Genomic DNA, 26,353 nt, shown 5'->3' with positions numbered 1-26,353 from the left:
GTATAAAAGCTGCGGAAATATGACGAAAGACAAACAAGTCTAGCTAGTTTGCATCTTGCATATGGGACACTGCATCAATTCAATTATTTTGTACAATTCTATTTCCTGAGATCAACATCCAGGAGCAGGAATAATGCTGATCCCTGGCTGCACACAAACCCACAATCTAAGTCATCCAAACCAATCTTTCCTGCCCAGGAGACTTGACATTGGTCCTGTATCATGCATGTACTGAAAAGTGGGCCTCAAATCACTTCTGGTTTGAATCTAAGGTCTTGAAAGCTGCACCAACATAAAGTTAATTTGATTGATGTAATCTGATTAAACAAAAGATAAAAGACAAAAAGGTCCAATTATAACAGAAGACACAAAAAAGTATAATCCTTTAAAAGTAAGTTAATAAAGACAGCTCAAAGATGACATTTGTTGGAATGAATAGTAGAATTTCTTTTTAAAGTGGACAATTAAAAACATTCTCAGCATCCCTTGAAACTCCTAAAACATGAGCATTTTGCAAAATACTGGATTCCAGTTCCTGATTAATCTCCAGTGACTCCTAAAAAGTGTGTATAGTTGTTAATAGTCACTATTCTGGCTTTCCACGACCCACATGCAGCACGCAGCTCATCAGAAAATCATGGGTGTATTGCTTCGATTTTCCAATAAGCACCCAATACTGCAAAGTCCCCTTGATGGCACAGGGCCATCTGAAAGCTTTGCCCTGAAAAATGGACATTTGGGTAAAACATCTTAGGGCTGCTGAAATGTATGGAACTATTTCCAAGAATAAATAATGTTCGTCATGAGAAATGGGTGGGAAATATTGTAGATAAAAAAATATCTCTCATTAACAACAAAATATGAAAGTGAATCCTCAAGAGTTAGATAATCTAAGAGCTTAAAAACTATCAGCATTTATAACAACCTAATTAACAAAAAAATTAAAGATGTTGAGTGTGACAGTTATTTAAGCAAAATATTTGCTTGGGATAAGCTAATTCGTCAAAAGTCAATGGGGCAGAAATTGTCCATTTCTTTAAGAGCCGTGACTGCCTCAAAGAGACGACCATGGGTCGGTAAGGACTCACCGCCTAGTCAGCACGGAGTCGGCGTCATTTCATAAATTTCCCTCCATTTTGTTTCCAGTGGTGCTCGTCACCGCGCCGCCCGTGTTGCTGCCCCGTCGGGCACATGCCATCCCCCCACCAACCGGCGGCGACCACTTTCAACCCCGCGTGGAAAATCACCCCGTGGTAAATTGCCCCGTGGTAGCGGATTGACCGCCGCTCGGTGCTCCCGGCATCTTTCATCTGCGGGAAGCTGTGTGTGGCTGGGCAGCGCGTCCGCCCTTAAAGGGGAAGGTGCTTTGCCGCGGCCGCCATTTTATTTTAATTGTCGGCCTTCCAAACTAAACAAACAGCAGAGTTCACAGCGTCCCTCCCCTTTAACTGAAGCGGAGGGACATTGTGACGCGGCACTGATGACATCAACCGATGTCCGCCCCGCTCCACGCCGACTTCCGCCCCAAACACCGCACGGAAAAAAAAAAACTTAAAGAGCTGAATTTCGCTCTACTCTCCGCCCCATAGATTGGGGTGAGAAAAAAATCTTCAAATTCGATGAGTGTGCCCCCTTTTGGTCGGAGGGCAATTTCAGCTCCAATATGCATGTGGATCACTTAACACTATTTTTTGAAAGACGCCCATTTTCTCCAAAATAATACAAGCAACTGTATGTAACGTTGAATACATCTGAAAGGTACACTTCTTATGAAACGTTTCTGATTATTAAGCTTCTTTTCAAAAAGATCAGTTACTTAAAACGTACCACAATCCCCAATTCTGAAACTGTTAGAAAGCCCTCTTATGTATTCTTCTCTCCCCCAGGAAGCCACATTGATGAAGTAAACTGGACTATCTCGAATTGTGAAAGTAAAAGTATATCTTTCTGTTCCAATGTCTAAGGAAAGTAAACAGACAGTTACCAATGGCATGTACTCCTAAGATAAAAATATCAAATATCTACATATTATCAGTAAATATCTAAAGCACATCTGAATCACAAATGAAAACTTCCGCTTCTTAATTTTATTAAAAAGTATAAAAAAAGATAAAGTCATGATTTACTGCTGGTTTCTTCTGACCTTCAGGAGGAGCCAGGAATTTACAAGCACCTGTCAACGTTAATTATCGTACTTACATAGAAATTACACCACGGACACAGACCGTTCAACCCAACCAGTCCGTGTTGGTGTTTATCCTCCACAGGAGCAGTAGTCCTTAATCTAATATGCCCACCCTGTTCTGATATACCTTTATTCCCCTTTGCTTCAACCACTTACCTTACCTATTCTGAAATGGTCTCTGCTTCGATCACCAACTCTTGTAGTGCATTCTGTAGTCTCACAGTCTTCTGTATAAAACAAGTTTCTCCACAGTCTGTCCTAAATCTTTTACATTTAATCTTATATCTAGACCCCTCAAACATTTGATGTTTCAAACTACTCTGTCCCATTCCTTCATTATTTTAAACACCTCTACCAAATATTGACATACTTAATGTGCCTATATACAGCACGTAGACCTTGTGGCCTGAAAAGGAAATCAACTCCACCTTAGAATAAGGTCATCGACCTGAAACATTAACTTTGTTTTTCTCTCCACAGATGCTGCCTGACCCGCTGAAATTTCCAGCATTTTCTGTTTTTATTTCAGATTCCAGCATCCGCAGTATTTTGCTTTTGTATCAGAATAATACATTGTGCATCACATGGTATAAAGCTCCTGTTATTACAAAACAGCAGATCTTCCGACGTACCATGAGCAATTACATGGGGGTTCCACCAGTGCAATGATATATTTGTTCCATACAGTCAAGCCTTGTTTTTGCAAATTTATGAAGAGAGGTTGATATTATCCAGGTTAGAGCTCCCTTACTGACTAGGCTATCCACATCAAGGTAAAGTTAGGAATGAGGCTTGCAAACAACAGGTCTATGGGATCAATTTTCCCCAAGCCTGCTTTCTGGCGTATTGCTCGAGTTAAGCCCGTTTTTCTAGGCCAGAAATGCACCAGAAATAATTTGCCAAAGTTCCCCCGATGTATAATTTGAATTTGGCGCCATGCAGCGTGTCCAGTTGCCTCGGGAGGGGAGGGGGGAACCTGCTGTCTGCGCCAAAAAACAATGTCACACCTTCTGCAGGAAAAAAGTTACGTTTTTGACGTCGTTGCAATGGACGCGTAATCACAGTACAGCTCCGATTTGGCAATCGGCCATTTTTAAAGAGCCAGTTGTGTGTGAGAGAACGTTGAGTGCTGTGTGAGAGCATTGGAAAAATCGCAGCTGCAGCAATACAAGATGCAACAAGGTGCAAGGACCAAAAATTTCTTACAGGAAGAAGTGGATGCACTAGTTAATGTGACTGAAAACAGATGACAGGAGCTGAACACCAGCAGAGGTCACATAAAAGTTCCACCCAAAGAAATGAAGAAACGCTGGAACCAAATTGCAGAAGATTACTGAGTTAATGGTGACCATCACGATATCTAGAGGTCAGTATAAAAAGAAATGGCAGGACCTAAGTCAAATAGTTAGTGTTAGTAATATTTTCATTTATTTAATGCAATTGCAATTGTAAATGTGACCATCTGTATATGTCCCACCCAGCAAAAAGACACCCTCTTTAAAAAGTTAAATTTTCATCTTTGCAAAGGAAGTTGGCATATAATAAAAGGGAAAGAACTTGAACAGGAGGAGGCCCAGAAAATCTGCACCCACTGACACCCTTGGAAGAGAGGGCCGCTGTTTTGATGTTTCATCGCTGAGAGCATGCAGAAATCAAGCACAGACAGTGGAAAGAGCGTGCGGCAAACAGTCCCACACACCCTTTCCCTCAACGACTATCTGTCCCACCTGTGACAGGGACTTTGGCTCTCATATTGGACTGTTCAGCCACCTAAGGATTCATTTTTAGAGTGGAAGCAAGTCTTTCTCGATTCCAAGGGACTGCCTATGATGATGCGTCCTGCCTGGAAAAAAGCAATCAGTACTGCACAAGCTGGGCTCACACTCGAGGGAGAGGGTAAGTCCTGCAAATTCATCGTGGTCCTTCAAATCAGCCTGCTGCCTGGCCTGCGATGTGTGGGCCTAAAAGAAAAGATAGCTATCCGTGCCTAACTGAAGAAATAAAGGATGGTATCCAATTAAAAACAAGGCCATACAAAGTGGCCAAAACTACTGGGAGGACAGAAGATTGGGAAGCTCTAAAAAGCCAGCAAAGAATGACTAAAAAAATGATTAAGAAAGGGAAGATAGACTATGAAAGTAAACTAGCACGAAATGTAAAAACAGATAGCAAGAGTTTCTACAGGTATATAAAAAGAAGAGTGGCTAACGTAATGTTGGTCCCTTAGAGGACGAAACTGGGGAATTAGTGATGGGGAACATGGAGATGGCAGAAACTCTGAACAAATGTTTTGTATCAGTCTTTACGGTAGAGGACACTAAAAATATCCCAACAGTGGATAGTCAAGGGGCTATGGGAGGGGAGGAACTTAACCACAATCACAATCACTAAGGAGGTGGTATTCAGGAAGATAATGGGACTAAAGGCGGATAAATCTCCTGGACCTGATGGCTTGCATCCTAGGGTCTTGAGAGAAGTAGCGGCAAGGATACTGGATGCATTGGTTGTAATTTACCAAAATTCCCTGGATTCTGGGGAGGTCCCAGCAGATTGGAAAACTGCAAATGTAACTCCCCTATTTAAAAAAGGAGGCAGACAAAAAGCAGGAAACTATAGACCAGTTAGCCTAACATCTGTGGTTGGGAAAATGTTGGAGTCCATTATTAAAGAAGCAGTAGCAGGACATTTATGAAGGGAAAGTTGTTTGACAAATTTGCTGGAATTCTTTGAGGATGTAATGAACAGGGTGGATAAAGGGGAACCAGTGGCTGTGGTGTATTTGGACTTCCAGAAGGCATCTGATAGGGTGCCACATAAAAGGTTACTGCACAAGATAAAATTTCACAGGGTTGGGGGTAATATATTAGCATGGATAGAGGATTGGCTAACTAACAGAAAACAGAGAATCGGGATAAATGGTTCATTCTCGGGTTGGCAATCAGTAACTAGTGGGGTGCCGCAGGGATCAGTGCTGGGACCCCAACTATTTTCAATCTATATTAACGACTTGGATGAAGGGACCGAGTGTAACGTAGCCAAGTTTGCTGACGATACAAAGATGGGAGGAAAAGCAATGTGTGAGGAGGACACAAAAAAATCTGCAAAAGGACATAGACAGGCTAAGTGAGTGGGCAAAAATTTGGCAAATAAGAGTATAATGTTGGAAAGTGTGAGGTTATGCACTTTGGCAGAAAAAAATCAAAGAGCAAGTTATTATTTAAATGGAGAAAAATTGCGAAGTGCTGCAGTACAGCAGGATCTGGGGGTCGTGGTGCATGAAACACAAAAGTATGCAGGTACCGCAAGTGATCAGGAAGGCCGATGGAATCTTGGCCTTTATTGCAAAGGGGATGGAGTATAAAAGCAGGGAAGTCTTGCTTCATTTACAGGGTATTAGTGAGGCCACAACTGGAATACTGCGTACAGTTTTGGTTTCCATATTTAAGAAAGAGTATAATTGCTTTGGAGGCAGTTCAGAAAAGGTTCACTCGGTTGAATAGGTAATAAGGAAGCTGACTTATGAGGAAAGGTTGAATAGGTTGGGCTGCTACTCATTGGAATTCAGAAGAATGAGAGATGATCTTATCGAAATGTATAAGATTACCAGGGGGCTTGACAAGGTGGACGCAGAGAGGATGTTTCCACTGATAGGTGGGACTAGAACTAGGTGGCATATACTTAGAATAAGGGGCCGCCCATTTAAAACTGAGATGAGGAGGAATTTCTTCTCTCAGAGGGTTGTAAATCTATAGAATTCACTGCCTCAGAGAGCTGTGGAAGCTAGGTCATTGAATAAATTTAAGACAGAGATAGACAGTTTCTTAACCGATAAGGGAATAAAGGGTTATGGGGAGCGGGCAGGGAAGTGGACCTGAGTCCATGATCGGATCAGCCATGATCATATTAAATGGAGGTGCAGGTTCGAGGCGCCGTATGTCCTACTCCTGCTCCTATTTCTTATGTTCCTATGTTCTTATTACTCAAGCCGCCCATCCTGCCCCCTCCTCTGCTGCTAACCATTTGCCTGTTCTGTTATATTTTGCAGAACCTAAGGCCAACACTGACGATGCAGAAGATTCAGATGCGTACGAGCCTGAAGAGGAAAACATCTTCCAATCCAACCCTCCAGACCAAGAACAAGGGGGTGAGAGAGAGGGGCTGGAGCTGCATGAAGCTCCCACTGTTGTACTGACTTTGGAGGTGCCGCTCATGGAGGTGACAGCCCCTTACGTAACTAGTGGGACATTCCATGGTTTCTCACCTTCCGAGATTGCGGGTTCCAGTGGTGTGGTGCAGCGAGGCACACCCAGGGCCCCACCTTCCAAGGTTGCGGGTCCTTGTGGTGTGGTGCAGTGAGGCACACCCAGGGTCCCACCGTCCCAGGCTGCAGGTCCCAGTGGTGGGGTGCAGTGAGGCACACCCATGGGGAGGAGGGGAAGGAAAGCTCGACTGCGCTCTCCTGAGGTGCAGTATCTAACTGATGCGGTTCAGATGATGTCATTGAGTGCGGAGAGCATTGACCTTACCCAATCACTCCTGGACGCCATTAGTGGGGTGAGTGATGAGGTAGCGGGACTGTCAGGAGAAGTAATAACAATGACACGAGAAATGGGAACAATATCCGGGATCATCAGTGAGGTAATAGTGGCTATGAGGGAGGGAATGTCAGGTAGTGCAAACCACATCACTGAGCATGAGGGAGGGAATGTTGCAGGTAGTTCAGACAGTTTTGCTCAACATGAGAGAGGGAATGTTGCAGGTCATTGAGACACTGTCAGGACGCATGAGGGACGGCATGTTGGTGTTAGCTGCTGCAGTAAGAGAACACGCCCAGACCCCGCACCCATTGACAGAATCAACTGCCACTCCCACTCCAATCCCCACACCAGCCTCTGAAGAGCCCAAAGCCGGGCCCCCTCCAACTTGCTGCCTGGGCCCTCCAATTTGCCGCCTGACATCGACCCTCCCCCCCGCTGCTATTAATAGGTATGCAGTACCCGAGATGTTAGAAAGAATAAGTTTGGTACCAAGCCCAGAAACTCTGCTCCACTGCCTGTGGGCAGGGGTGGTGGAGAGTCCAAGACCAAGCACATAATAAGGTGGAGGAGAGATGGGTGGGTGCAGTCTTTCTTTGCTGCTGCTGCTGTTGTTGTTGTTGTTGATATTATTATTGTTGTTACTGTTGTAACTGTTCCCAAATTAAAAGTTTTTTGTCAGTTATGTAAATTTACAAGTTTATAAAAGTTTATAAGTGATCTTAAAGAATGATCTTAAAGTAAGGTTTTATACAAGAATAATGTTTTAAAGTTAAGTACATTGTTAAATTTTTGAATAAAATATATTTTACATTAAAACTGAATCATTTACATTATTTGTTCCATTATCACACACATTACGGAACAGCTCCAAACAGTAAACATGGTCCATGTGGCATCAGTAAAGCGTTCACGGATGAGCTGCTGGCGCAAGATTCGAGCAATCGTTAAAGGGGCACAATGGCCCGCCCTCCTCCGCCGTCGTGCTCCAGCCTCAGGCACTTGCATGGCTTCCTCATCCTCGTTGACCTCCTCCTCCTCCTCGTCACCTGCATCTTCCACACATTATCATCAGCCTCTCTCACCGCAGGTGAGTCTTCCACTATCAGGTGCTGCTGTCTCATGATGGCTAAGTTATGCAACATGCAGCAAACAACAGTGAACTGACCGACAATCTCAGGGGAGTATCACAAGTAGCCTCCAGAATGGTCCAGGCATCGGAAACGCTGTTACAATATGCCAATGGTCCTCTCTATTCTGCTGCGACATGTTGTATTGACGGTCAGCTTCCATCCGGGTTACGCGTAGGGGCGTCATGAGCCAGGTGGCGAGGCCGTACCCTTTGTCTCCCAGTAGCCAGCTCTGCCCTTCTGGCTGCTGCTGCTGAAACATGGCAGATATAACGCTGTCACGTAGGATGAACGCATCATGGGTGATGTCAGGGTATCTTGCATCGACTGACATGATATGATGCATATCGTCACACACGAGCTGCACATTAATGGAGTGGAAGCCTTTTCTGTTCCTGTACATCTCGGAATCCTTCAAAGGTGCTCGCAAGGCGATGTGGGTACAATCAATGTAACCCTGTACCTTTGGGAAGCCAGCAATCCTGGAGAAGCCCACAGCCCTGTCATGGATTGCTTGGGCGGTCATGGGGAACTTTATGAAGTTATTCCTACGCACGTACAGTGCAGCCGTGGCCTGGCAAATGGAGACATGTGTTGCATGTTGAGAGATGGCGCAGTTGTAGCTTGAGGCTGACAAAGCAGTCCTCCTGATGCTTCTAGGTTGCAGGCCTGCTTTGACCAACTCACAGATCTCACTTACAACTTCTTTGCGGAAACGCAGCCTTCTGACAGCCTGCATCACTCAGGTGGAGGTACGAACCCCTGTCTCGATATATCCGAGGTGGGTAGGGCCTCCTGCCCAGCACCCTAAGGGCTCTGATGTCCCCGATGCGATGAAATTGAATCAATTGTCTCCTACGTAGCACCATGATGCAGAAGGCTCGTACAAGGTATGGCATTGTCAGTATTGCCCACATACTTAAATTTAACCTTTGAAAGAAGCTCAAAACAGCAGGAAAGCAGGCAGGCAGGACAGGTTTGTTGTTCTCTTTCTCCACAAAGTCTGTATACATGGACCACACCCAAATGTCTTGTGGCTTCTCCTCTCTCCCCCCCCCCCCCTTAACTAATTGGAGTTTTGTGACTTCTCCCCTTCTCTCTCCTCTCTTCCCTTCTCCCCCCCCCCCACCCCCCCCCACTCATTACAGTCTTCAGTGCAGAACCCTTTCGATTGCCACCTCGCTCCCCGGGCTCAAAGCCTTCCGATCGGCACCTCACTCTCTCTCTCCCCTCCCGCCCCCCCACCACCGCTTGTTTTGTAGCCAAGCTCCAAGCCACTGTGTCTGGGCGCAGGGCCGATTCTGCCGGCCAAAGCTACGACCCTCCAGCCCTGCTTCAAGACGTTCGGTGGTGGCATGTGAGTGAGCAAAGAAATGAGAAAACTTCTGAAATCCAACAAATTTACACTTCTACGTTGACAGGTAAAAAAAAGTTGAACTTTATGACTGATTTTGACAGTGTTCTTGACTCTCTCCAAAATCTTCGATTTAAAAACAATGACGTCTTTCAGCGCCGATTTGTGAATGTGCGCTGGTTTTCTTAGGTGACCAGAAGGTTTTTGGGAATGGCCAAATACGCGACCTAGGAGGAAAAAATGTTGGCCAAACTGTGAAAAATTGAAAAAAACGGCACAGATATGAGGGAATGCCACCTATGATGTCAAAAAAATTGGCCTAGAAAAATCATAACTAAGTCAATTACGCCGGCGCAGATCGCAGGGGGAAACTTGGAAAAAAAATATGGCAAAAAAAATGGCGCATGCCAAAAAAACAGTGCAAATGACCGGGGAAAATTGAGCCCTATGATCGTAATAGAGCCTTAATTAAGATGAGAAAAACTGTATTATAATTCATTTCTGCTGTGTACGGTTTCCTGTTTATAGTTTTTATTTTTGAAAACAAATAACCTAAAATGACCTAAATATTAATAAACTAAAATAAATTGCATTTAGCATTTCTTAAACTGATGTTAAACAGATTATTTTCTTGAAATACTGGAACTGATAGAAGCCAATTAACCTGGGCTGCAATAATCTCCTTCACATGAACTTGCTGGGAAAACATTTCTGTATTGCTTTACATCCACTACAACTTCTCAAAATATGTGAGTTTTCCATCTTGTGTAAGGTCCTACAGTTTCTGTAAATTTTTAACTCTGAATATTATAAAGCTGTGACAGAAAAACGAATGTTCTTCAGTAATTTTGCTCTCTAGGTGCAATTATATTTTCCGATGCAGGAACACTTTTAGTGCACAATGCTACAAAAGTGATGCTCCTATAAAAATAAAGTAATATATTCATCTTTAATATTTACAGTAGCTAATTACTTTAAAAATATTATTTGCAATTGAGCTTCCTTAATTTGTCTTCAAATTCTTTGGTTGCCCAAGAGGGTTAGTGGCTGACCTGCTCTCAGACCTCTGCCAATGCTTCTCTGAAATAGCCACTAGGAGATGCACAAGACTAGCTGAGAATGACACTCCCTCTATATACAGCAATATCTATTCTCCTACTTCAAATGCCTCCCTATCTGCATTCTGAATTGGCCCAGATCCTGCCTCGAGATGCCCATTGTAGATGCACACATTGCTGACAAAGGTAGGAAAGCTGCTTGCAGAGATTGTGGAGACTCAAAATGATGAGATTCCATAAGGTTTAAAAAGAGAAATAAATATAAGATTGTCTCTTAAGAAAAAAGCAGATTAGTTAAATCCCTTACTACTTAGATAGGATAGGGAAGTGTTTTGAATTGAAAGTATTCCCCTCTAATTTTTTTTCCTTTTAAGTTAATATCATTCAGTGTCACAGCAGTTTGTAACAAAGGTGCTGCAGTGCACAGGACTATCAGAGTAGTACATGTTCTGGATATCAGATTGGTGCCGACATTGGTGAAACACCAAAGTGCAACAAATTGTGAGTTGTTTTTTTACAGGGACAACACAGTGTCAATGATCACTAAAAGGGTGCTTTGGCATCAGAGAAAATTGGAAAACATGTCATATTGCTCTAATGAATAAATCAGAGAGTCTTTCAAAGCCAACCAACTGATCTAGCTCCACTTAAAACCAAATACACATAATTCAAAGAGCTTTAGTAGAAATGTTTGCAGTCAATTGTATTTCTTGGAAAAATAATGAGCAGCATTTTGTAATCGGAGTGCTGTACTTACATTTATCTAAATAGGTTGTACCAGTGGGAGAATTAGTTAGAAGAAAATACCCATTTTTATATGGATTAATTCTGAAGAAACTTTTGAATATATTTCTGCGTGTTAATTATGAAAGTATTTTAAAAAATGGGTCTCTACTTCCGACATAGCTAGCTAAGTCAGCAAATTTATACTACTAAAGCAGTCCACGATGAGAGAACCATGCATTTGGTGTTGGTTGCAGTTTTGAAATGTAAAAGCACTTATTGTGCACTGCCAAGTCAGGCATAGCACAAACAGATAATGAGCAAAGCTCCCTCTACTCTGCTCTAACAAGGTGCCTTAACTCCAACCTCTGGAGATTACCCCCTGCTCTACCAATGTGAACTTTCCATTTTCCTCATCCATCATGTTTATAGTGTCTTTGAGAGTACTGACAATTTGATACCAAATTATGGCCGGTGTTGCATTGTGAGTCTTCACTAAGGAAATAAATTGAGACTGCCGCTACTCATTTCATGTAGCCTACATCAAAGAGATAGCAAGCAGAAGAGACCTTGAACACATCACAATGTGCTGGATTTGAACTCAAATCTCAAAGTGAAGAGAGAATGCATTAACCCATTATGCAACTATACCATCAGAAATACATTTTTAAGAGTGAACGGGGGTGGCAGATATATTTTACACAGATTTCTAGGAATACGGCCACTTTCGGACCTGATCGTGGACTAGATCTTGAACTTTTTATTTTTGGTATTTTGAACTATGTAGCACTAGCTATAAAATGCAAGGAGCGAAAAACACAATCAAAGATACAATGAAAACTAAACAAGAGGTCAGCATTGCCATGTATATAGACCAACAATAATAGAAAACTTAAATATGTTTGTAACACACAGCTAAATAAGATTTTAAAAATCAACAGTAATGACAAAAAATGTTGTAAAAAAATCAAGTGCATTGACATTACTTCCTTTTCATATTTTTCAGAAACGTCTCAGTGCTTCACATAAAATGTATTACTTGAAGTGCAATGACTACTGTTATGTAGGCAAACATAGCAGCCATGCCACACACAGCAAGATCTCATAAACAGCAATGACAGGAATTACCTGTTATTCTGTTTGTTTTGGTGTTGGTTGAAGGAAGAATGTTGGCCGAAGGAAAAATGTTAGCCAAGACTTGTTGGGCAAATTTCCTAATCTTTTTCACACTCTTTAATGTCCGCTTGAAGCACTGAAATAGACAGATAGGTGCAATATCTCATCCAAAGAACATCACTTTGGATAATGCAGCATTCCCTCAGTACTCCGCTGCAATGTCACACTATATTATGTGCTTGAGTCCTGCAATGGTAGATGAACCCACAACCTTCTGAATCAGGTGGCACAGTGCTACCAACTGAGCCAAGGTGACAAAACAAGAGCTGTCGTAGCATAAGTCTCAAGAATGACCAAGTTAAGAAGAGCCATATTGGCAGGATGGTTTGGACCAGGATTGAAAGTCATGGAAACAGCACTAGGCAAATTGTTCATTATGATTTCAAGGGGAGCAAGAAGGATTATATATTTGGAGCAAACAAGTGGACATCATGGAGGATAAAAATCAGGAGAAAACAGACAAACACTAACAGCGGAAATGTAGCCAAACCAGCACCAGGCCACCACCTTCCCATTTTATTGAGAAAAAAGAAGCACCCCCAGAAGCCCGACACCACTAAATCCAGCCTCAGAGCAGGCCAAAGATCAGCTGAAAACAATGGGGGCAGCACAATACATACCCGTCCCTCGAACAATCATTCAAAAAGGGAGACTGTACATGAATAAATTTTGCCTGATATATACAAAGGGAATTCTTATTTATCTTCAATTGAGCTACCTTCCATAATTGCTGCAAACAGCAGTAATTTGAAACTAAAATTGCAAGAGGATCATTCAAAAAAACATGATTTAAAAATAAACAATTCCAAACACAGACACAATGAGGCTCCCAATGTTAGATCTAGCAATACGTCACGCATCATGAGACATTCCAATTAAATGCTGCATAAAGGTTCAAAGCTGTCCAAATTAGACAGCCTGTCAATTTAATAAACATAAAGGGCAGGGCTAATATTCATTTTGTGTCATTATATTTTACAAGGACATCATATGCTATTTACAAAGGAAGATTACAGCAGTATTTTTTCACTTTCACTCACTGCACCCAGTATCAGGTTCCTGGACAGATTCTCAGTTTCACAATCATACAATATAATATAATATTGAATCCTAATTAATCTTAACATCCAGAAATTTGTCAATTAACCAAAAAATGATTTTATACAACCTTCAGAAGTAGTAATGAGAATACTCAACTTTTTCGGTCAGGAAATCCTTTAGCATCAATTTTTGCAATCACTACTCCAGCTACACACTGAAAGGCATAAAATAACACACTGAAAATAATATTAAAGAAACCAGTGTTTGATATTAATGTTGGTTAAATCAATATTTGTAATGGTGCAGTATGTTGGGTTTACTGACACCAATATATTATTTAAAGGCTGCAGTTATTTGGCCACTTGCATGCCAGGGCAAAACAGATTTGGGTGCGCAATATAACTTGATTCAGATTCTTATCTGAGTCCTGAATGCACTAAAGCTAAGCAGAGCTAAGCCACCCCTTCAGAAGACCATCATGTACTTTTTGGCTTTAACATCAGGTGGATATAAATCCAAACTACTATGAACCCTGATGCATTAGGACTCCTGGATACTTTATAAATTTAATATCGAGTCTTTTTAATATTATGCCCGCTCTCCAAACATTTAAAAATAACTGCTGAGGAAGCAGAGTTGAGGCCACCAGTCTTAGTACAGGTGCACAGAGTTCTCTCCTGGCAAAGAGCGCAAGTCACAACCCACAGTACTCTGATCTTGCTGGCTATGCATCACTCTTATAGCTACCAGTCTCAGAATGACCTTGTATAACTGCACCCCTAAATGCTAATTATAGAAGAAAATTTATTTGCATAATATGTTAAAAATCATTTTGGGTGCAGGCGGAAAACTGGTGCTCGCTAATTGGCCATGGTATACACTCTGCTCGATTTTCCGTTCCATTGAAGTCAACTTTTCCCATTAGAAATTCCTATATCTACATTTAAAATAGCAACTGCCAATGTAAACGTATTACGCTGTAACTACACCATCCTTCCAGTGGAAGCAAGCATACAAAGCCAGTTCCTAGAAAAATGTAAACATAGAAATCTATAATAGAAATATAAAAATAAGGACAGAATGGATGATTAAAATGAGGGATGCATTATGCAAGCATGCCCTGGTCCAATTATTCACTGCCTTTAGCCCTGCTTCACTTGGCTCTGCTTGACTCCATGTGCAATGCCACAGGATGTTGACTAGTGTTTTAATACAATGCAAAAAGACAACTCATTCTTTTCTACAAACTGAAACTACAACCTGTAAATTTATGTTTACAGGTTCCAGCTGGACTATGGGAAGGAAGAAGAGAGGGACTGGTAGAGTGTGTCACATCTTGAAGAAAATTTATAGGGCGAAAAATTGAATGTAATAGCGCCACCCGTTAGCGCCCGAGAGGGGCGCTAAGCAATTACCGCTGGAGTGCAGTGCTGTTAGTGCCTGCTGCGAACTTCAGTAGTTTATCGGCGGCGCTATCAGTCAGCGGTGCACACTCTAGAATCACCCACTTGGTGACTGCAAGAGTGTGCAACGCCCCATTAGTGCCGCGTTTGCGAACATGATTGTTTTCCTCTGCCGCTACTCCCGACAGGGAAAGCAGGCGTTCCGAAGAAGATCCCGGGGAAATATAGCAACGAATGAGCAGGTGAGTGTTCAGAATCGACTTTATTTATATTCACTTACCTCTCTTACCTGTTGAACACTGTTGCTAACCTCCTTTCCATTTGTTTACAGTTTCCAGGTAGTCCAACTGACCTCCTCTTTAGGCTATGATGCTGGATTCCTAGCGCCTCAATTTCAGTAGCGCTCCCGCGCTAGTGCTCCACGATTCAACTTTAGTGCCCGAAGAGAAGAGTGGATTCCAGTAGAGTGGACAAGGGAGAACCAGTTGATGTGGTGTATTTGGACTTTCAGAAGGCTTTCGACAAGGTCCCACACAAGAGATTAATGTGCAAAGTTAAAGCACATGGGATTGGGGGTAGTGTACTGACGTGGATGAGAACTGGTTGGCAGACTGGAAGCAAAGAGTAGGAGTAAATGGGTACTTTTCAGAATGGCAGGCAGTGACTAGTGGGGTACCGCAAGGTTCTGTGCTGGGGCCCCAGCTGTTTACACTGTACGTTAAGGATTTAGACAAGGGGATTAAATATAGTATCTCCAAATTTGCGGATGACACTAAGTTGGGTGGCAGTGTGAACTGCGAGGAGGATGCTATGAGGCTGCAGAGTGACTTGGATAGGTTAGGTGAGTGGGCAAATGCATGGCAGATGAACTATAATGTGGATAAATGTGAGGTTATCCACTTTGGTTGTAAAAACAGAGAGACAGACTATTACCTGAATGGTGATAGATTAGGAAAAGGGGAGGTGCAACGAGACCTGGGTGTCATGGTACATCAGTCATTGAAGGTTGGCATGCAGGTACAGCAGGCGGTTAAGAAAGCAAATGGCATGTTGGCCTTCATAGCGAGGGGATTTGAGTACAGGGGCAGGGAGGTGTTGCTAAAGTTGTACAGGGCCTTGGTGAGGCCACACCTGGAGTATTGTGTACAGTTTTGGTCTCCTAACTTGAGGAAGGACATTCTTGCTATTGAGGGAGTGCAGCGAAGGTTCACCAGACTGATTCCCGGGATGGCGGGACTGACATATCAAGAAAGACTGGATCAACTGGGCTTGTATTCACTGGAGTTCAGAAGAATGAGAGGGGATCTCATAGAAACATAAAATTCTGATGGGATTGGACAGGTGAGATGCAGGAAGAATGTTCCTGATGTTGGGGAAGTCCAGAACCAGGAGGTCACAGTCTAAGGATAAGGGGTAAGCCAATTAGGACCGAGATGAGGAGAAACTTCTTCACCCAGAGAGTGGTGAACCTGTGGAATTCTCTACCACAGAAAGTTGTTGAGGCCAATTCACTAAATATATTCAAAAAGGAGTTAGATGTAGTCCTTACTACCAGGTGGGGTCAAGGGGTATGGCGAGAAAGCAGGAATGGGGTACTGAAGTTGCATGGTCAGCCATGAACTCATTGAATGGCGATGCAGGCTCGAAGTGCCAAATGGCCTATTCCTGCACCTATTTTCTATGTTTCTATGTTTCCCTTAGCGTTCCACTCTTAAGGCGCTAAAAATTAAAATCCCGGTTGGAGGCGGTAAACATCGCCCGGCGCTAAAGTTAGCGACCAGGTGGTGTTATCGCCTCAAACCGGGTGATAATCAATTTTTCCCCCATAGTTTATTTCTTCTCCTCCATTACTATTCACAGCTCCTGATGAGCAACCCACAAATAAAATCCATCTAAAGCTATGGAATTCTACAGCCGTCCTTCTGTACTGGAGGTAGGAGTATAAATGGGGACAGAATTCGATCAAACTTAAAAGAACGATACATTAAAAGTGACAAATTTCTGCATAGCTGATATATAAATCATATCAAGCAAATAGAGGTTGAACCTCCCTTATCGGGCACCACCCCTCGTTCGGCACCATTCCCGGCTGCTCCGACATGAACAAATTGAAGACCTTCCTCGCTGCCAACTCCCACAATCGCTGGCCTGACCCCGCGATCCACCGCGCAGCCCCAATGATCTCTCTGCCGCACTCCCAGCCCCAAGCCAACCAGCGCCGATATCCCCTTGCTCAGTGCCTGTACCATCCAATTTAACGCGGCCTCCCCTCGTCCAGCAAAATCCCTTATCCGGCACAGGCCAAGTCCCGAGGGTGCTGGATAAGAGAGGTTCAACCTGTATTTAATATCTGACATCATCTATAAGCTTTTTTGAAATATTACAATGCTGTTATGCTATTAGCACCTACAGGACGTGCTGAGTTTGGATGAAGATCAGAAATGGGAACCAAGTTCTGGCCAGAGGAACTGTAAGCCATCATCGTCTTATTCTGTAATTTAAAAATAAATAAATTCAGATTCCACACATTTTAAAAAGTTAAAATTTAGTTAATTAAGTCCTTGCTATACATTTTCTCCCATGGACCGGTTTCAAATATGGAAGCACAACTGCAAAGTATTTGATCATCTTGTGAGCAATGTTTTTGTGGTGTACCCAATTCATATTTTTTCTTCTACCAAAATCAAGTAAAGTTGGATTTGATCAGTTCTTTGTTGGGAACAGTATAGTGCAGCTTTATTTTACCGGTTACATTCTCTTCATACAAAAATAAAACCTACCTTTCCACAGAAACATAGATTTGTTTTTCATCTATTGTGGCCCAATGGAAACTGCAAATAAAACCCACTTGCAAATGACAGGTTTCATGAGGTGCCAAAATTTATCTTGTGTTTTAAGGTATGGCAACTACATCATGTAGGAGTATGATTGCTAATGTAGCACAAAGGAATGGTTGCGGTTGTCAGAGGCCAATCATCTCAGCCCCGAGACATCGCTGCAGGAGTTCCTCAGGCAGTTCCCTTTGCCCAACCATCTTCAGCTGCTTCCCTCCATCAATGACCTTCCCTCCATCATAAGGTCAAAAGTGGGGATGTTCGCTGATGATTCAGTTCCATTCGAAATTCCTCAGATAATAAAGCAGTCCGTGCCCGCAATCAGCCAGACATGTGTAACATCCAGGCTTGGGCTGATAAGTGGCAAGTAACATTTGCTCCACACAAGTGGCAGATAATGACCATCTCCAACAAGAGTCTAACCTCCTCCTCTTGACATTCAATGACATTAGCATCATTGAATCCGCCACCATCAATATCCTGGGTGTCACCATTGACTAGAAACTTAACTGGACCAGCCACATAATTACTATGGCTACAAGAGAGGGTCAGAGGCTGGGTATTTTGAGGTGAGTGAATCACCTCCTGATTCCCCAGAGCCTTTCCACCATTTACAAGGCACAAGTCAGGAGTGTGATGGAATACTCTCCATTTGCCTGGATGAGTGCAGCCCACTTGATTGGCACCACATCCACCTCCTTAAACACCGGCGTACTATGGCTGCAGTCTGTACTGCAGGTAGATGATCAGCCATGATCTCATTGAATGGCGGAGCATGCTCGATGGGCCCAATGACCTACTCCTGCTCCTAATTCTTATGTTCTTATATATTATGTACCATCTACAAGATGCACTGCAGCAATTTGTCAAGGCCTCTGCGTTAGCACCTCCCAAACCTGCGACCTCTACCATCTAGAAGGACATGGGAACCTTCAAGTTCCCTCCAAGTTACACATCATCCTGACTTGGAAATATATCGACGTTCCTTCATCGTCGCTGGGTCAAAATCCTGGAACTCCCTCCCCAACAGCACAGCGAGAGTATCTTCACCACATGGACTGCAGCAGCTCAAGAGGACGACTCACCACCACCTTGTACAAACAAGGGGTGATAACAGACGCCCCCTAACAGCTTTTTTTCAATCTAGTGGCCGTAAGGGACGTTGGGGATGTAATGGATGCCGTGTATAGTATGCCAGAGCCCTGTGTTTGCTGTCAGCTGTTTTTGGGGAAGCACTTTCCTCTTTGGTTTGTGGGTTCCACGGGCTGACAGTGATATTTACATTTTGCTTGTCGACACGAAAATGCCAGGCACAGAAAGAGAAAGGCCTCTCCTTTGTGTTTCCTCCCCTTGGTGAGGTGAGGAGGTGGGCAAGGGGACTTGGGCTTGGCCAGGAGAAGCTGGCTCGCGCTCTACCTGTTCATCCGGAGGGCGCGTGCGCGGTTCCGTTAGCGAGAGACGCGCGGCGGTGGCGGTTTGAAAGTGGCGCGAGCCCCAAAGCGCGCGCGGCGCCCGCTGATTCTCACCGCACGACGCTCCGCCGCAAGGGGTTCGCTCTATTCGCCCCTCCATTCGGAATCACGGGCGGCTAATTCAATCGTCGGGGTCAGAATCACTCTTAATCGCGTAATTTTAATGTTAAGGAAGTATTTTTCTCTCTCTCTCTCTATTGGCCATAAAGCAGGCAAACCGTACCTTAATACAGTCAGTTGAGCCTGTCACTTTCGACGTCGTGTGAGGAGTTGGCGCTTTGACCCGCCGTGACGTCACCGGAGCCCCTTGAGCACTGATTGGTCAGCACCTGGCACAGGTGAGAGTTGCTTGGGATGGACATGACATTCAAATAAGGAGGCACCACATGGAAAATTGTTAATACTGGTGATAATCTACCTACAGTGGGAAGATACAGCCAAATGTATGGCCAGACTTGCACAGGACAAACTCTTTGATTTCTTTAAGGATGTTACAACTAAAATGGATAGTATTGGTCCCACCAATATTGTTTATTTGAACTTCAAGAAGAACTTTGATAAAAGCATGAATGACTACTAATTAAAATTAAAAAATCCATGGGAACCCAGGGTAGAATTTGGGACTTCATTGGAAATTGGTTTTAAAAATAAGAAAGAATACCCCCGAGATGTGGGGCAGAACTTTCCAAGGTCCTATGCTACAGGCATGGCTTTAGATATAGCAGGTGGTGTATCTGAAAATTGTTAGTGTATTGTGCACGATTTTCCATCAAATTAATGTTAATGGACAGAAAATATCTGTACTGAGCAAAATACTGCGGGGATCAGTGGTTGTACTCTTGTTGGTTCTTATCAATGTCAATGACCTGGATGCAAAAATCATTAAGTTGGTTAAACTTTTCAGGCAACACTAAAATTGGGTGTGCAGTAGGGATGGAAGGTATAGTTAAGATTTTGTAGCAGGATTTAGCTCAGCTGTGCAATTGGATAGACAAATGGAAAATAAAAATAAATACTTACAATTACGACATACTGCAAAGTCAAAGCTAAAATGAGCAGCATAGGTATACACCAATAACAAGTTGTATTTATATAGCGCCTTTAACGTAGTGAAACGTAACAAGCCTCTTCAAAGGAGAATTATGAGACAAAGAAATTGTCACCGAGCTACATAAAGAGAAATGAATGCATGACACTTGGTCAAAGAGGTTGGTTTTAAGGAGCATCTTGAAGGAGGAAAGAGGTAGAGAGGCAGAGAGGTTTAGGCAAGGAATTCCAGAGCTTAGGGCCGAGGCAACGGAAGACATGGCCACCAATGGTTGAGCAATTGTAATCAGGGATGCTCAAGCGGGCAGAATTAGAGGAGCGCAGACATCTTAAGGGGTTGTGGGGGTGAAGGAGATTACAGAGATAGGGAGGGGTAAGGCCATGGAGGGACTTGAAAACAAAGATGAGAATTTTGAAATCGAGGCATTGCTTAACTGAGAGCCATGTAGGTCAGCGAGCACAGATGTGATGGGTGAGCAGGACTTGGTGCGAGTTAGGACACGGGCAACCGAGTTTTATATCGACTGTAGTTTACGTAGGGTAGAATGTGGGAGGCCAGCCAAGAGTGCATTAGAATAGTCAAGTCTAGAGGTAACAAAGGCATGGATGAGGGCTTCAGCAGCAGAAGGGAATAGAATTAGCACTCGGGGAGAGTTTGAAAGGGACCTAGGAATGATAGTAGACTCATCACTTTAAAGTAAGGTGGTGTGCAGAAGCAGTTAAAAAGCATAGCCAGAACAATAGCATATATGGGTAATTTAATGAATTTACACTCCGAGCATAGAGCTTCACCAACCTGGAGCGGATTTTAGGACTTCAGGATCCCCACGATTTTCCAAACATTAATTATTTATAAAAGTAGCTCTTATAACTCTACAGAAGTTATGCTGATACTTTACACTGCATTGGTCAGACCTCATTTGGAATATTGTGTGCAATTCTAATCGCAGCACTTCGATTGGGATGTACGTACATTGGAAAGGATGTAGTGGAGAGCAAGAAGAATGATACCAAGGGTAAGGTGATGAGCTATGAGGAAATATTAGAGAAGCTTAGTGGTCTAGAGAGAAGGAGTGACCTCACTGAGGTTTACAAATTATTAAATGGCATAAAATAAATGCAGAATATTTCCTTAAGGTCAGTAAGGCTAGTATAAGGAAGAAAGAACAAACTTGCATTGATGTACCTTTCACAATGTCAGGACGTCTCACAGCATTTAAAACTAATAAAATACTTTTATAGACATGTAATAATGTAGGGATGCAAAGGGGCCAAAATTCACTTGCGCAAGAAAGCTGGAGCACCTCCCAACTTTTTGGGGCCATCACCGCCGAATTGGTGGTGCCCCGATCGATATTCAGCCAAAAAAGTAAAAAACTGGGTTCCTGTGAATTGAAGCGGGATCACCACGGAGAAATTCAGCATGCTGGTAATGTGGATCTAACGAGCCAGCTGCTCCCGAGCCTTCTTAAATGTCAGTGTTTGCAGCTCGGCACTGAGGAGACATTTAGTTTCAGGGTGGCTGGTGTTAGGGGAGCAAGGAGGGCAAACCGTTTCACTGATGCAGAGCTGGAGACCTTTATTGCAGGGTGTAGAGGGCAGGATGAGACTGCCGTATCCCAATGTGGGGAGACCAACTCGGGAGGTCTTGAGTAATGCATGGAGGGAGATAGCAGAGGTGGTCTCAAGCACCTCCATTCATGAGAGGACTCCCATGCAGTGCAGGAAACGATTCCACGTAATCATCTGTCTTATGAAAGTGAGTACCTCTTCCACCAGCTGCTGACCTTGCATCTGCGAGCCTCACTGTTTAGTCACTCAAGCAGCATTTCATTGTTCACGCCTCTATACGTGTGTGTTCTCGCAATGGAGGCTCCCTTTCATCTCACACTTACAGCTGCATGTCAGGGACAGACACTTGTGCACTCATTTCTGATGCGTCATCATAGTGGTACTCACCAACCATTCTTTCTTTTTCAGGCCAAACTGGTTCACAATAGAGCCGAGCAAAGGAGGACTGGTGGTGGCGAGGCAGACACGCAGGTCCTCACACCTTTGGAAGAGGGTTGAGGCGCTCGTCGGCAGACATTGTGCCTTCCCTGTGGGTGAGGGTAGTGCTGACGCCGATATGGGTAAGTGAAGGCCCTCCTTTGATGCGCTCCCTCCTTGAATGCGCCAACGCCTACTGTTCCTTTCCTTCATGGAAGTCTGCTAGTTGCATCCTCCATGCCTTCATCCCCCATCTTCCCAGCATGGCAGCCCTTCTCCCATTTATGCTTGCAGATAAGACGCCCCCTTTGGCCTGCGGTACTGGTGACGCCGATGTGGGCAGCATTGGTAAGTGAGGCCGTCCTTGAATGCACTCTCTACCTGAATGCGCTAGCACCTACTGTGCCTTTCCTTCTGGAAGTCTGCTATTTGTAGGCTCCATGCGTTAATCCCCCCCCTCCCCCTCAAGGCAGTCCTTCTCCCATTTATGCTTGCAGATGACAGACTGATTGGCAGCACACCCAGCACAGTCGCCAGTTACGAGAGACGTCACAAACCAGCTGGAGACCTGCATCACACCCTTCTCCACATAAGGCCTGAATTTTCAAGTCGCAACAGTGAGGACATTGAGGGTTCAAGCCCTGCTGAGAGCATCCACAGCACTATCGTTTGGGGATGCCACTGAGGTGGAAGAGGAAGAGGAGGACACTGATGGTACCAACGTCACTGCTTCCATCCACACGCACCAGCTCAGATACTGGGAGTGCATGGTCTGACATAGATGAGGTAGTACAGGGGTCTGCACTAGATGTTGCACCGGGGCCTAGAGGGCTGCAGCATGGTGACAAGGCTAGGCAACCTCAGGTGCCACCTCTCCGGGGGGGCGAGTCCGCAGTGGAGTTCTGCTGACGAGGACTCAGATGATGCCATCGATGTAGCGACTTACGAAAGATGGGTGGAGGCCATGCATTTCCAGATGTTGGGGGCACTGACAAGGATGCCAGAGATGCTTTCAGAAGTGGTGAGGAGTGTGGAGGAGTCCGCCTCCCGCATTGACGACAACTCTGCGTACACCATGGAGCCCACCATTGCCAGTGTGCAGGCGATGGTGGATTCCCAGAGTGACCGTGCGGATCTAGCTGCGATGCCGCAACCTGCAGGTGATGTGGCAGCTTCCATTTCAGCACAGGCACGAGGGACCGAGCACATCGGTGCTGGATTGGAGAGGATGGCCACGGCCCTGGAAGCTCAGAATGCTCTTATGCACTCTGGGCAACAGGCCACTGAGCGTCTCACTGTTGCCATGGAGCGTCAAACTGCTGCCATCTCTGTTGGGTTTGAGACTCTGGCTGCTCTCATGCAGTTTCAGCTCGATGCCACCTGACACCTCAGTGTTGAATTCGCGGCTGGGTCCAACACGGGCCACGGGGGACCTTCTGGTGTCGTGCTGCACCACCGACCTGACCTCTCTCAGCTTGCTGGTGGTGGTAATTTGCCGTCCCACGGTGAGTGACTCGGGCTCCTCGGATCAGGATCCTGATGATGTGCTCTCTCAAGATCACAACATTCCTGACCCCAGACCTGGCACTCCGCTTGTGCCTCCATGCATGGCCTCACCCAAGCCAAGCCAGACTGAACCCTCCCAGGAGGGTACTGCCCAGTCTGCAGCCGGCCCTTCCAGGCCCAAAGGTGTTCAAGGGTGTCCGACAAGGACATCTGTAGCTCCCACACAACAACCACAGCAGCCTTCCCAGACCCATGATGCAGCCACAGGGGAGACACTTAAGCATAGTGTTAGGATAGGCATGCGTAAGATGTGTTATAAGGAGATGCACAGGGGCAAAACATGCTGAATTGTGTTAGTTTATGGTAGTATTTTTGGTTCTATTGTGTTTTTGCACTGATTTGCATCATTTGATAAATCTTTATTTTTTGCACATATATCTGGCCAGGTGTTTCATTTGGAAGTTGCCAATTCTGTGTGAAGGCACTCATTGGGATGGCCGTGGAAAGTGGGAACTGGAGGGTCATGTGTGGATGAGATTATGTGAATCGAGCAGCTGTCAGACGTAGCTGCACCTCCCTTGCAGGGTTGCGATGGCAACGATGCCTCCTGGCTGGGTGGCGACAGGGATCTTCTTCCTCCTCCTTCTCCTCCTCATTATCAGATGGTGCTGCTGGCTCGACCTCCAGCGGCTGGCCCCTCATGAGGGCCAGGTTGTGCAGCATGCAGCAGACCACCACGAATATGGAGACCCATTCAGGAGAGTACTGCAAAGCGCCACCAGATCGGTCCAGGCAACTGAACCTCTGCTTGAGGATCCCAATGCAGTGCTCGATGATGCACCTGGTGCCAGAATGAGCATCGTTGTAGGCATGCTCTGCCGCTGTCCTGGGGTTCCGCAGTGGAGTGAGCAGCTAAGTGGACTGGGGATATCCCTTGTCGCCAAGCAGCCCACCACAATCCTGATTTGGGCCGATGAAGAGGGTGGGCACATTGGTCTGGCGCAGAATTAACTGCCTGGGTACTACGCATCAACTACCAGGATCCGACGCTGGTGGTCACACACGAGCTGCCCATTGAGGGAGTGGAACACCTTGCGATTGACAAAGATCTCGGGGTAGTGTTTTGGTGCCCTCAGCCCAACGTGTGTGCAGTCAATCGCACCCTGCATCCTGGGGGAACCCTGCAATGCGGGCAAATCCGACTTGCCGCTCCACCTGCTTGTTCCTCAGGAATGAGATGTAGTTCACTCTTGTCCTGTACAGTGCATCGGCAACCTACTGGATGGAACGATGTGCAGAGAATTGAGAAATGTTGGAAATGTCTGCAGTCGCAAACTGGAAAGACCCCATAACTTCTGAGCCTTGTGTGAGGTTCCAGATCTTTATGCAGGACATTGCAGAGCTCCCTCAGTACCTCCTTTCTGAATCACAGCCTTCGCAGGCATTGTTTATCACTGAGCTCGAGGAAGGAGACCTGACGTCTGTAGATCCTTTGAGGGTAGGGCCTTCTTCCTCCAACTCTGTGTTGGCCATCTCCCATGGCAGCTCGATGATGGCTATCTCCCTGATCCTCCTCATGGTCGGGTGCCTCTGCAGGCTGTTGCTGGCAAGGCTCCTGGCCCAGTATGTGGTGGGTGGGAGGTCAGCCTACCCGATCCTCCTCCTGACGCCATCACCCTCCTCGACACCATCTCCACATGCAGGTCTGTGCACATCTGCAGGCCCTTCTGGATGTTGGGCAGGCATGGCTGCTGCCTCCCTTACCCACTGCCTCTGCACATCGCTGACGGCGCCACCTTCTTCTGCATGCCGCCCTGCATCTGACAAGGTGTACAAGGCGTTGCCCTGCCAACACTGATCCCATTGTGTGTTTAGGCTGCACCCTGACAAGCAGGCCTCTGGAGCACAGAATGAGGCCTACAGACCTCCACAAATGAGTCAGAGCTCAAAGTCCTGAAAAATCCAAAAAATGATAAAGATTACTCAGCAGGTTAAACAAATCCACAAAACCAACACCAAAAGTTTGCAGCAAAAATTCCCCGATCGCGAGAATCCTCTGTTGTCCTTCTCCAGCGGTGTTGAGTATCATGGCAAAGTGTACTGACCAAAAAGCTGGCATTGGCACTGACCAAAAAAACTCTTTTTATAGTTGAATATGGGTGGCGTGGCTGCGTAGCAGTGGTGTGCACCTTGATGACATCACCATGGCCGCAAGCCCTTTACCATGGCGGATTTCGGTGGAAGTCGTCACCGCTGAAAAAACCTCCGCGCTGAATATGCGTCGGGGGGGACGGGGGGCCAATCGACCAGAAAGCGTTGGCGAATCGATTTTGCTGATTGGCCGCCAAAAACCCGTAGTAATGATCCTTCCCGGGACCCTGAATTTCGGCCCCAAATGGTCATAATCACTAATTAGTGGAATGTAAGTTTATAACAGATCCTCGAAAATTTGTTTTACTCAAAGGGATTTGGACACCATGTGGTAGAATATTCCAATTTTTATTTTTGTTGGCTGGAAAGATGCATACCATGGAGCCTTAGGGCTAAGTGCAATATTTAAATCTGTGTTCCCATTAACTTTCATATATCTCAAGCTACTGATGCAGACCAACCTTAGTATTCTGATTTAGAGTGCTATAGATCCACAAAATTTCAACAGGATAAAATGACAAATAAGAAATAAATACAAATCAAGCTGTGTGCCTGGGCTTCTTGGGCTGGACTGCCAGGCCTCAGGGCTGTGTGTGAAACACAGGCCACAGTTTGGACTCCTCTGATATACTCGGTAAAGCTGTGAAGTATACATAATTGGAGGAGTAAAAGATTCAGCTGAATGCTTAGCTGGATCTGTTGAAATACTAGGGGGACGAGCTCGATAGGCCATATGATTTGTCCTTTCC

The 26,353-nt window shown here is 44.9% G+C and overlaps 1 protein-coding gene and 1 long non-coding RNA gene across 11 annotated transcripts in view; one reads left to right on the top strand and one right to left on the bottom strand.

Annotated features, from left to right (window-relative positions):
- Nucleotides 1-26,353, bottom strand: part of hagh (hydroxyacylglutathione hydrolase) — a 287,679-nt gene that overhangs the window by 128,388 nt on the left and 132,938 nt on the right. For 4 of the 10 annotated variants that reach the window (XR_011596840.1, XM_070901244.1, XM_070901236.1 and 1 more), the window contains exons 1-4: nucleotides 19,135-19,192; nucleotides 17,016-17,096; nucleotides 13,359-13,416; nucleotides 1,828-1,959 (exon numbers count right to left, since the gene is read on the bottom strand). Coding sequence is in view for 9 of the 10 variants with exons in the window: in XM_070901244.1 (XP_070757345.1) it covers nucleotides 1,828-1,959; nucleotides 13,359-13,416; nucleotides 17,016-17,087 (262 nt within the window). In the remaining variant the exon portion in view is untranslated. Of the gene's footprint in view, nucleotides 1-1,827; nucleotides 1,960-13,358; nucleotides 13,417-17,015; nucleotides 17,097-17,385; nucleotides 17,406-18,721; nucleotides 18,799-18,855; nucleotides 18,901-18,965; nucleotides 19,022-19,134; nucleotides 19,193-26,353 lie in introns of those variants that run through there. The other 6 variants (XM_070901239.1, XM_070901238.1, XM_070901240.1 and 3 more) reach the window with 5 other exon arrangements.
- On the top strand, nucleotides 18,966-22,295 carry LOC139281201 (uncharacterized). The gene is made up of 3 exons (XR_011596843.1): nucleotides 18,966-19,249; nucleotides 21,939-22,090; nucleotides 22,242-22,295. It is a non-coding gene; the product is annotated as an uncharacterized lncRNA (long non-coding RNA).

The sequence above is a fragment of the Pristiophorus japonicus genome, chromosome 15, assembly GCF_044704955.1.
Source record: "Pristiophorus japonicus isolate sPriJap1 chromosome 15, sPriJap1.hap1, whole genome shotgun sequence".
NCBI classification, from domain to species: Eukaryota; Metazoa; Chordata; class Chondrichthyes; family Pristiophoridae; genus Pristiophorus; species Pristiophorus japonicus.
The sequence above is the reverse complement of the archived record's forward strand: the minus strand, read 5'-3'. Positions and strand labels throughout refer to the sequence as shown.